The sequence below is a fragment of the Protopterus annectens genome, chromosome 4.part0, assembly GCF_019279795.1.
Source record: "Protopterus annectens isolate FY-2018-M chromosome 4.part0, PAN1.0, whole genome shotgun sequence".
Classification (NCBI taxonomy): Eukaryota; Metazoa; Chordata; order Ceratodontiformes; family Protopteridae; genus Protopterus; species Protopterus annectens.
Window position 1 is genome coordinate 823500364 of NC_056733.1, and position 12737 is coordinate 823513100.

The 12737-nt window shown below is 41.3% G+C and overlaps 1 protein-coding gene across 1 annotated transcript in view; it reads left to right on the plus strand.

Annotated features, from left to right (window-relative positions):
* The window catches only part of ULK1 (unc-51 like autophagy activating kinase 1), a 1203955-nt gene that overhangs the window by 569558 nt on the left and 621660 nt on the right, over positions 1-12737 (plus strand). Inside the window, exon 6 of the mRNA XM_044068766.1 lies at positions 4181-4354. Within this exon, the coding sequence (XP_043924701.1) occupies positions 4181-4354 (174 nt within the window). The remainder of the gene's footprint in view (positions 1-4180; positions 4355-12737) is intronic.

Here is a 12737-nt window from a genome sequence, read left to right on the forward strand (position 1 = left end):
TTTAGCCTCCAATCAATATCCACTAGTTTTATCAAAATTCTCCTAAAAAAATAAAACCTACCACCCTCCCTGCTGACATCCTCCCTGCAGAGTGCCTACAAATAGCTGCAGATGCCATTGCATATCCCATATCTATCCTTATCAGCAGAACTACTTCTACTTCTTCTTCTATCGGCTGCTCCCGTTAGGGGTCGCCACAGCAGAACAACTGTTTCCATTTCTTCCTGTCCTCTGCATCTTACTCTGTCACACCAACCGCCTGCATGTCCTCTCTCACCACATCCATAAACCTTATCTTAGGCCTTCCTCTTTTCCTGTTACCTCGCAGCTTTATCCTTATCTTTTTCCCAACATACTCTGCATCCCTCCTCAGCACATGTCCAAACCAACTTAATCTTGCCTCTCTGGCTTTGTCTCCAAACTTTCCAACCTGGGCTGACCCTCTAATATACTTATTCCTAAGCCTGTCCATCCTCGTCACACCCAGTGCAAATCTTAACATCTTCAACTCTGCCACGTCAAGCTCTGACTCCTGCCTTTTTGTCAATGCCACTGTCTCCAACCCATATAACATAGCTGGCCTCACTACCCTCTTGTAGACCTTCCCTTTCACTCTTACAGGTACTCGTCTGTCACAAATCACTCCTGACACTTTTCTCCACCCACTCCATCCTGCCTGTACTCTCTTCTTTACCTCTCTTCCACACTCACCATTACTCTGAACTGTTGATCCCAAGTACTTATACTCATTCACCTCGCCATCTGTACTCCCTGCATCCTCACCATTCCTCTGTCTTCCCTCTCATTCACACACACATATTCTGTCTTAGTCCTGCTGACCTTCATTCCTCTTCTCTCTAGAGTATATCTCCACCTCTCCAGGGTCACCTCCACCTGTTCCCTATTCTCACTACAGATCACAATGTCATCTGCAAACATCATAGTCCACGGGGACTCCTGTCTCGTCTGTTAACCTGTCCATCACCATTGCAAATAAGAAAGGGCTCAGAGCTGATCCTTGATGTAATCCCACCTCCACCTTAAATGCATCTGTCACTCCCACTGCAGACCTCACCGCTGTCGCACTAGCCTCGTACATATCCTGTACCACTCTTACATACTTCTCTGACATTCCCGACTTCCTCATACAATACCACAACTCCTCTCTAGGCACCCTGTCATATGCTTTCTCTAAATCCACAAAGACACAATGCAACTCCTTCTGACCTTCTCTGTACTTCTCCATCAACACTCTCAGAGCAAATATCGCATCTGTAGTGCTCTTTCCTGGCATGAAACCATACTGCTGATCACTAATCATCACCTCCCTTCTTAACTTAGCTTCCACTACTCTTTCCCATAACTTCATGCTGTGACTGATCAGTTTAATCCCTCTGTAGTTGCTACAGCTCTGCACATCACCCTTATTTTTAAAAATCGGTACCAAAACACTTTCTCCATTCCTCAGGCATCCTCTCACTTTCCAAGATTTCATTAAACAATCTAGTTAAAAACTCGACTGCCATTTCACCTAAACACCTCCATGCTTCAACAGGTATGTCATCTGGACCAACAGCCTTTCCGTTCTTCATCCTCTTCATAGCTATCCTTACTTCCTCCTTGCTAATCCACTGCACTTCATGATTCACCATCCGCACATCATCCAACCTTCTCTCCCTCTCATTCTCTTCATTCATCAACCTCTCAAAGTACATTTTCCATCTGCTCAACACACTCTCCTCCTTGTGAGTACGTTTCCCTCATTATCCTTTATCACCCTTACCTGCTGCACATCTTTACTAGCTCGGTCCCTCTGTCTAGCCATTCGGTACAGGTCCTTTTCTCCCTCCTTAGTGTCCAACCTTTTATACAACTCTTCATACGCCTTAACCTTAGCCTTCACCACCTGTCTCTCTTTGCCATGCACCTCATCTCCTTATACTCTTGTCTACTTTCTTCATCTCTTTGACAATCCCACTTCTTCTTCGCCAATCTCTTTCTCTGTATACTCTCCTGTACTTCTTCATTCAACAGAACCTTTTCCGAAAATGTTATCCCCTCCCTCTGGAAAATATCCCACGTCATTCCACTCCATAAAGTTGGTAGCTGAATAGACATGTCCAACTTTAGACCCATTGCCATTCTTTCCCCACTAGCCAAAATAATGGAGAAATGTGTACACAAGCAACTGATGCAGTACCTTACACAGAATAACTTACTATCCAACTCCCAGCGTGGCTTCAGGCTATACCACAGCACCACCTCAGTCCTCCTTTCCTTTACTAATGCCATAAACAATAAGAGAAATGACAATAGGCTAACCTCCGCCCTCTTCCTTGACCTATCAAAAGCCTTTGACATGGTCAGCCATGAACTTCTCATTCTTTTTGTAAAATCCATTTCCCTCAACACGCACACTATCCAGTGGTTCCAGTTCTACCTAACTGGTAGACAACAGGCGGTACTATGGCAGGGCAAACTCTCCAGTCAACTGCCTCTCACACTTGGTGTCCCTCAAGGCTCCATACTAGGCCCACTACTCTTCTCTATTTTTATCAATAATTTTCACACTGCTGATTCCACTCTCATCTGTTCAGCCACCTCCCCATCCGAACTACAAATCTTAACCCAAAATACATTTAATACTGTTGAGAACTGGCTCGCCAACCAACGCCTGCTACTGAACCCCAGTAAAACTAAACTTCTACTCATCACCCCCACTAGTAGATCTGCCACACTTTCATTCTCCGTCACGTCTAACAATGGCACCACTATCTCCCCAGATCAACATACTAAACTTCTATGGGTTATCATAGACAGTAATCTCAAATTTGACCTACAGGTCAACAAAACCATACAGACCGTCAATAAGAAGCTTGGATCACTGTATAGAAACAAGATACTCTTAACCCCACTAGCTAGGATTGAAATCGTCCAATCACACCTACTCTCTACTCTTTTATATGCCTCACCTGTACTCTCAAACCTCTGTAAAACCGAACTAAGTAAGCTGTCCCATAGCTGCAACCATATTGCCAGATTCGCCACTGGCACCACCTATAGAACCCATCACTGCCAGAACCTGAAACAACTAGAATGGCTAGAACTGCCCAGCTTAATTAAATTCAATCAACTCTTAATAGCCCACAAAGTTATGTACAACCCTAAAGATACACCCCCCTCTTATAAATATTATTAAGCCATATAGCAACCTGAGATCCCTACGGTCAGCCGACAAATTACTGATCCAAACCCACAAAGCTAATAACTCAACTGGTGAATCCCTGTTCACCAACTTTGCTGGCAAAACCTGGAATGCCTTGCCAAACTATATAACCCTACAATCCTCCAAAAGTGTCTTCAAAAAAAACCTCAAACAGTATCTCAAATTGAACTGGCTATGCCTATGTACCAGTCCGGATTAAGTTATAAAACAATAGCATAATCAGTAATTTATCATAACATCGAACTACATCACCATGCTATATATCCAATCGTACTTGTAATTGTGTCTGTCCATGAGAACTGTGAGTCCCTACTAGGGAACATTACTAAACCAATGCACATAAGATATATTACCACTTTGTTTTTATATAGTCTAATTGTTTTCTAACTTCTTGTGTAAACTTTTGTATGTTTGACTATATGTGGAGCTTTTCTCCCTGGGCCTCTGCTGAAAATGGACATGTATCCAGTCGGATTATCCTGTAAACAAATGTTAAATAAATAAAATAAAATAAAATGTACATACATATAAGGAGGCAGCAGCAAACCATCTCAATGTGTGTCTGTAAAGAGAACCTTACCTCTGTGGTTTTAGGGGCCCTTTGGCCTTTATCTTTTGCAGGAGATATTTATGTGTCACAGAATGTAATACCTTTCAGGAATAAACATGTGTTGGATCCTTATATGCACTGATCTGTGTTGTTTTTGGTTGTTTTGTTTTTTTGTTTATACTTGCATACTTCAGATGTACTGGTTATGGTTTTACTTGAAGAGATGCATTGACTCACCTTCGTAGTATAGTTTGTGCAGCAGTTTTGTTTTGTGCATTTAAGATTTAGAAGACAATTAACAGAAATGATTAAAAGAAATAAAACCATTGTAGCTTTGACTTGTTATGGTAATGTGTCGTCTGTTTGTTTCATAATTCTCTTGACACCATGCTTCTGTTTTGCAGCCAAAGGAACCCTCAGTGAGGATACCATCCGACTGTTCCTGCAGCAGATAGCGGGGGCCATGAAGATGTTGCACAGTAAAGGTGTCATTCACCGTGACTTGAAGCCACAGAACATTCTGCTGTCCTATGTGGGAAGCAAGAAGTCCAACCCAAGCAACATCCGCATCAAAATAGGTGAGACGTTTGCAGCTTTCCTTCTTGTGTGTTTGACTTTTCTTTTTTTTTTTTTTAGATCAGTAGTGTCAGTTTAAGTAGTTTCAGACTTCTTAAACTTTAATTTACATTCCAAGTACTCAGGCTGACTGCATTATTACTTGTTGTTAACGTTGTAGTTTTGACATGGTAAACTCCACAGGTTATTTGTAATCTACATTTGCATTTATCGTGGTCTCCCCGTTTATGTTCATCTTGTATTCCTTTCCAGCTGCTACAGCCAGAAGATATGGTTCCCATCATGGGAGGAATGCAATAACCATTTACTGGTGACAAGAAAGTGGGAAAAGTCAGTGCTACTTTAGTTAAAACATCCTGTTTAGCACTGTGGTTCAGGAAAACCACTGCAGAGTGCAGTGAATATAGTATATCTTTCAGGATCTGTAAACTCAGTTTCTCTGCTGTTGCTGCTTTAAGTGAAAAGTTTGTACACACGCATGCACGCACATGGACTGCCCCCCCCCCCACACACACACACACACACATGTGCATTGTAACAGAAGACATAGGCACGCACACATGTTCACAGACACAGTCATACTAGTCACGCATACAGATACACACATTCACATATACACACATGCAGATCTACAGTCACAGCACATATTCACTGGCTACTGGCTACACATTTCTAAAAGTATAGTGGGAAATGCTGAAACAAGCAAGGGGTCTAGAAGGAAAAAAGAAAGAAAGGAATTGGACCCATTTTAAGGAAGTTGCTATGGTCATTGATGACTTGGGTAGGTTATAATTAGTATGTCAGTAGCATTCCATTAGTACAGTGGATATAAAAAGTTTACACATCCTGTTAAAATGCCAGGTTTTTGTGATATAAAAAAAAAAACAAGACCACAGTAAATCATTTCAGAACTTTTCCCACCTTTAATGTGACCTATAACCGGTACAATTCAATTGAAAAATAAATCTGTTAGGGGAAAAAAATCTAAAAAATAAAAAAGTGTGCAATACACTGGTTGCATAAGTGTGCACATGCTTAAACTAATACTTTGTTGTGTGTGCACACCCTTTAACTAATACTTTGTTGAAGCACCTTTTGATTTAGTTACAGCATTCGGTCTTCTTGGGTAGGAGTCTATCAGCATGGCACATCTTGACATGGCAATATTTGCCCTTTTTTCCTTGCAAAAACACTCCAAATCTGTTAGATTGCAAGGGCATCTCTTGTGCACAGCCCTATTCAGGTCACCCCACAGATTTTCTATTGAATTTAGGTCTGGGCTCTGGCTGAGCCACTCCAAAACTTTAATTTTCTTCTGGTGAAGCCATTCTGTTGTTGATTTCGATCTATGCTTAGAGTCATTGTCATGTTGAAAGGTGACATTCCTCTTCATCTTCAGCTTTCTAGCAGATGCCTGATGGTTTTGGGCCAAAAGTGACTGGTATTTGGAACTGTTCATAATTCCCTTCACCTTGACTAAACTCCCAGTTCCAGCTGAAGAAAAGCAACCCCAAAGCATGATACTGCCACCACCATGCTTCACCGTGGGGATGGTGTTCTTTTGGTGATGCAAAGTGTTGTTTTTGTACCAAACGTACCTTTTCGAATTGTGGCCAAAAAGTTCAACCTTGGTCTCATCAGACCATAACACATATTTCCACATGCTTTTGGGACACTTGATGTATTGTTTTGCAAATTTTAGCCAGGCCTAAAAGTTTTCCTTTATAAGAAAAGGCTTCCGTCTTGCAATCCTACCCTCATAGTCCAGACGTTAAGAATACAGGAGATAGTTGTCGCATGTAGTACACAACTAGTACTTGCCAGAAATTCCTGCAGCTCCTTCACTGTTGCTGTCTTGGCAGCTTCCCTGACCAGTTTTCATCTTGTCTTTTCATCAATTATGGAGGGACCTCCAGTTCTTTGCAACGTCACTGTTGTCCCATATTTTCTCCACTTTTTGATGACTGTCTTCACTGTGTTCCATGGTATATCCAATGCTGTGGAAATGTTTTTGTACCTTTCTCCTGATACCTTTCAACAATGAGATCCCTTTGATGCTTTGTAAGCTCTCTGCGAACCATGGCTTTTGCTGTAGCAGCAACTGAGTAAATGTCAGGAAAATCCTACTAGGACAGCTGCACTTTATTTGGGGTTATTCAGAGTCTCTTTAATTGATAGCAGGTGTGTACCCAAGAAGACTAAATGCTGTAATTAAATCAAAAGGTTCTCAACAAAGTATTAGTTTAAGGGTGTGCACACACAACAAAGTATTAGTTTAAGCATGTGCACACTTCTGCAACCAGTGTATTGCATGTTTTTTTATTTTTTATATTTTTCCCCTAACAGATTTGTTTTTCACTTGAATTGTACAGGTTATAGGTCACATTAAAGGTGGGAAAAGTTTTGAAATGATTTATTGTGGTCTCATTTTTTATATCACAAAAACCTGGCATTTTAATAGGGGTGTGTAGACTTTTTATATCCACTGTATGTCTGATGCTGCATTTCAAGGGGTTGTTGAGGTTTAAGTTCTAGCAGTAACACTGTTCCACAGATGGCAGTGGAGTTTTTATGCATTCAGTTCTGTAGCTGCCTTAGAACCGTCAAGTACACGGTGGTAAAACAAAAATCTTTTTCAAAAGTAGTGTCTTATATAATTAATATCAAATCTTTTATAGTGTACTTTAGCTTTTTTATTCTTTATTGTCATACTTGTTCCTGTCTTATGAACCAAGATGTTTCCCTTTTTAGTCTGTACTGGCATTTATTTTTGTTTGACAGATTAGCAGCTTGTTGGTTTTGTACTGAGGTCATCTGCAGACAGGGTTGCCAGACGTCCCTATTTGGGCGGGACTGTCCCGAGATCAGCAGCCTGATCCCGAGTCCCACCCTGCCGGTTTAAATCCTGGCCAGCCTCCGCTTTGTTTATTTATTTATTTATTTAATTGTCCCGTATACCTGGCATACGGGCCAATCAAAAATTGCTAAACACGGAGCTTCTTGTGTTCCGCATTAAACACGAAAAGCTCTGTGTTTAGCGATTTTTGATTGGCACATATGCCGGTATATGGGCCAATCAAAAATTGCTAAACACGGAGCTACTTGTGTTGAATGCGGAACTGCAATGCATTTTTTTTTTTTTTTTTTTTTTTTTTTTTTGGTCTTCACTTGCCTTGAAGACCTTTTTTTTTGTTCTTCACTTGCCATGAGAGACCTTTTTTTTTTGTCCCTACCTGGGGGGCTGGAAATCTGGCAACCCTGTCTGCAGATAACTCCTTACTGTCCTGAATTGTTATCTTTGTGCTATGTAATGTTATCTTTGTGTTGGCTTATGTAGATTTAATGGTACATTGTTGTTCACATACAGCTGAGTGTACCATAGGTAACGTGGAGGTCAAGTAGTTTAAAAGAGATTTCATATTACTTTTTCCATCACAGGGCTTTCAAGGTCAGGTTAGAGGTTGTGCTTTTAATAGCATGTGTTTTTTTGGCACAAATAAGTCTTGAAAAAATATGTTAATTGAGGCACAGCAACTGTGTATATTTGTGTGTTTTGGGAAAAAGAGCAGTACAGCAGGTGGAAGTTATAGATGCATTTGCTGCTGCCTTAGTGTTTTGAAACTTCACCCCAACTGAGTTTCCTGCCTTGACACATCCTGCAACATGTCTTTTAGGTATTAGCTCTAGGATGCAAATATTAACATATATAAGCGTGTGTGCGCGTGCGCACATCTGTATGTGTGTATATGTATATTTGTGTATGTGTATGTGTAAATGTATATATTTTGTTTAATTTGGGAAAGACAAACCCATTAGAAGCAACTGCCTTTTTCATTGGTGTCCTTGGAGCACTGAGTAGTTATGTGAGTAAGTACTATGGAATGAAGCTTGCTAACAGTTCAGAGCTTCAACCCTGTCTGCTAAACTGCCAACAATGTCTATTTGTATGGGGATACACATATGTGTGAAGTTGAAGTAGTCAATTTTTTTATTTTTACTTGAGTCCGTTATTTAGCTGAAGTGGAGGTAATTATTTTTGCGACACTGGGGAAAGAACAGTTGTGTAAGTTAAGCTTACCATAACCCTAGATGTTTGAATACATCAATTTTTGTAGTAGCCTAAGCTATATGGGATGTATTCTACCAAGGATTAAATGTCTGGCCAGACCTCTCACCCATACATCTGAGGAAGCATAAGAGCATACTAGTGTAAAAGTAGATAACTCAACCAATCAGGGAGAAATCTCAACAGAATCAGGGACAAATCCAGAAAAAAGTCAGGGACACTCTTAAAATATTAGCTCTGTTAACTTGAGGCATTAACAGAATTAGAGAATGTGAATTAATATACATTTCCTGAAATAAAATAATTCTTCAGCTCTTAATTATTGTCATTGTTTATTAAGTATAATTCAGCACTTTTTGTCCAAAAGACACCAGTGTTAAGAGGGATTAAGAGGGACAGGGCTAAAATTTGAGTCAGAATCAGGGACGTTCCCTGAAAATCAGGGACATTTGAGAGGCATGTTAACAGTAACTGGCACCAAAAGTCAGAGTTTTCTTGCCTCACAATGGAGGGTAGAGCCCTAAATGTTTTAAGTGATAGGAAAGTAGAGGAAAGACAGGGATAAGGTGAAACCCCACCCTGACAGTGAATTAGGTTAAGAAAAATAAGAAAGGGGGTGGGGGAAGGGGGGTTAGTACTCCAACAGCGATATATTCAAACATCTACTGTTACGGCAAGTTTACTTACACAGTTTGCACTGTGTTCATCATTAGAGCACTGTTGCAGTAGCCTAAGCTAAGATGATTACCAAGGCTTAGAAAGGAAAGGAGGAGGAAGGAGGTTTACAGTCCAGGAGTCACTGGAGGGTAGTGCTAGGAAAGCGTGCTGTCAGTCTGGAATAAAGCTCAGTCTTGTGATATTTGGTGAATGTGTGTACAGATAACCAAGTTGCTGACAAGAGAATACTTTCTAGAGTCGACTTCTTTTCAAAACGCTGTAGAAGTAGCCAAGGCTCTCCACATCCCTCACACCCCCAACAAAGGTATCCATCGTTAAAAACTTCTCCAAAGCTAATTTTGGGCTCCTAAAAACAGAGGTGGCTAACTTCACAGCACCCATGCAAATGGAGAATAGTTGCATGACCGCCAAATCATACACCAATGCACTGTACGAACACAAATCCATGGATCTTGCCATGCCCAGTAAAACTACGACGCTCTCAAAAAAAAAGGAAGCCAATCTGGTGGTCCCCTGCCATAAACAAACTCTACAACAGAAGGAGGAAACTGATGCGGAATAAGGTGAAGTCCCAAGACTGGAAAACCTCCCTTATCAGTCTCAACAAAAGGTTGAGATCTATCATTAAATCCTTTAAAGCTAGCTATGAAAACAGAATTGCAACAGATAATAAAGACAACCACAAGGCCTTCTATAGTTATGTAAAGAATCTCCATGGCAATACCCAGATTTGCTCTGAGCTACTGCACAATGGTACCTCCTGTACTGAGCCAACAGATATTGTATGCTAACTTTACCCCCCCCCCCCCAAAGGACCAATCATAATACCAGTAGATTGTCAGGCACCCAGTATTACTGCTGCACAGGTTAAAGCAACACTGTCCAAGGCCAAGAATACAGCTTCTATTTGACCTGACTGTGTTCTACATGAACTACAGAGTGAACTGGCACCTCACCTGTGTGTCCTGTTCAGTCACAGCCTCACCTCAGGCTTTGTCCCTACTGAATGGCACACTGCTACAGTTATCCCTCTCCACAAAGGAGGAGCGACTACAAACCCCGGGAACTATCACCCCATTAGCCTGACGGGTCTGATATGCAAAGCTATGGAACGCATCATCATGGACCTAATAAACAAGGATAAGCTAGGCATCAACCCCTATGTTATTAGGTGGGTTGCAAACTGGCTCACAGATAGAATCCACAGTGTGAAAGTAGCTGACTCCAAGTCAGACTGCCGACCAGTCATGAATGGAGTCCCACAGGGTTCGGTCCTGGGTCCTCTCCTGTTTGGAGTCTGCTTCTCTGAAGTCCAGGCCAACACGAAGGGACTCTGGTTGACAAAGTTCGCAGATGATTGCAAGTTGGGAGCTATTATTAACTCCCCAAGTGATGTTGACATCCTGCAGAAAGGCCTCAATGAGACCAATGACTGGTGTCAGAACTATGGCCGTAAGCTCAATGCCAAAAAATGTGTCTTCATCTCCTTTGGGAAATACCCGGTTCCCTTGAATTACCACATTGATGGCAGTCCACTGAACACAGAAGATGTTATAAGAGATCTGGGAACACTGGTTGTCAGCAACCTCTCTTTTGACCACAACGTTGCCACTGTGTTCAGAAAGTCCTTCTATGTGGCACATCTCATTACTAAGGGTTTTGCATCCAGGAAGAAAGAGGTCATTGTCTCCCTCTACTCTTCATTAGGCCAATCATCGAGTACAATGCCCCATTTGGCATGTACCTCACTAGACACCTGCAACAACTGGAGAGGCCGCAAAAGTACCTCACAGAGAGGATCCTAGGCCTTAAACACTTGTCCTAGATGGACAGACTCAAAAAACTCCAGCTATTCTCTGTCTCATATTGCCTACTTAGAGGCTATCTCTGCTTTACTTACAAAACCATGTCTGACCCAGCTCTGTTAGAAATGCTACATCTAAAGAAATCCCAGTCCCTCTGCACCACACACTCCAGAGACTTCAACCTCATTACCACACTCAACAGAACATGCTGGAGGGACAAGTTCATAACCCAGAGACTGCCCATGCTATGGAATAGACTTCCCATACTTGTTAAGCCGAGCACCTCACTGGCCCTCTTCAAGAGAAATCTTGATGAGTGGATGGGAAATAGAAAATTCACTCCGGGGATCACTCCAGTGGCTCTACTCAACAGAGGCACTAGGAACTAAGGTTGGGTGGCACGATGCCAGGTTAATCCTATGGGCTAGGCTTGTAAAGGCTACAGGGCCATTAGCCTAGTACACACCTATGAACCTATGAAAGTGAGCATTCACTTTGGAAGGAAATGTCTTTTTTATAATGAAACTGGGTAGCATGGAATAACCATCTAGAAATAGTCTTTTTTGATCCTGGATGGCCCTTTTTCTTACATTATAAGGAAATGAAGAGTTGATTTGAGAATCTAAAGTCTTTATTCCTAGCAGTGTAGTAGCCTAGTGGCCTCTGGACACCCAAAATATGCACAATTCTTTCCACTTTATTTTTTAGATCTGGAAAAAAAAACACAGTAAAATGAATAGATTAATTTAAGGTAAAAATCTGATAATCATCTTTGGCGTAAAGGAAGGGGTGGTTCATAAGGACATTCTGTCTTTATGAAAGGTAAGATAAGGTTGTGTTAACATTAGAGCTTGCAGTTCAGTCTTCTAGCCAAAGTCAGAGTAGTTAGCAACGGTTTTCCAGGTTAGCAAGTTTAAGCCAGCATGATGAGCTAGTCTGAAGGGAACAGTATATGTTCTTCAAGAAAAAGTTAAAATCCCAAGGAGGAGTCACCTGTTTTCTAGATGGACAAATGTGCAGCACCCTTTCAAAAAACTGTTTTACCTGAAATAAAGAAGAAAGGGGGACCCAGAGGCAGACAGGTAAAACTGTCTGCAAGATTAATCTTAATACATAGTAAGAAAGGCCAGATTTTAGCAGTTTATAAAGGTATTGAAGAACCAAATGAAATTCTTCTGTAAAAGGGTCTTTGTTCTTATTATGGCACCAATCAGAAAATCTCTTTCCTTTGGCCAAATAAGATTTTTAGCAGCAAGTTTCTTAGCCTCTTGTAATACCTGCTGCAGGTCTTATGAAAGTAAGTGTATTAGAGGCATTACAATTCCTCCAGGCTGTTAAATGAGGACTTTGTTGGTTGGGGTGAATTAGAGGTCCATTGCCCTGTGTGAGCAAGTCTGTCTTGTAAGGATGCATGTCGTGATTGCCTTTTGGTTATTTCCAAGAGAGAATCACTGTTGGTTGGGCCAAAAGGGAGTTACCAGAATTGTTTTTGGAGAGTCCTTTTAATCTTTAAAAATACTGTGGCTTTCAGAGGAAAGGGGGAGGGGGCATACAGAAACAAACCCGTTCAAGAAAAGGAGAAGGAATCTGTCTTGCAGGCCTTTCTCTGAGGAGTCCTGGAGCAGCATTGAGAGCCTGAAGTTCAGAGACTCTATTGGCTTAAGTGAGAACCAAAAGGAGCACCATCCTCTAAGTACAATGTTGTAAGGAAGCTGAAGAAGCAGGCTGAAAAGGAACCTTAATCAATTTTTCAAGAAAAAAACTGAGATCCCAAGAAGCTTGGATACGCTTCCTAGGTGGCCTGATAAGAAGGACGGCTTTAAGAAACTGCTTGAC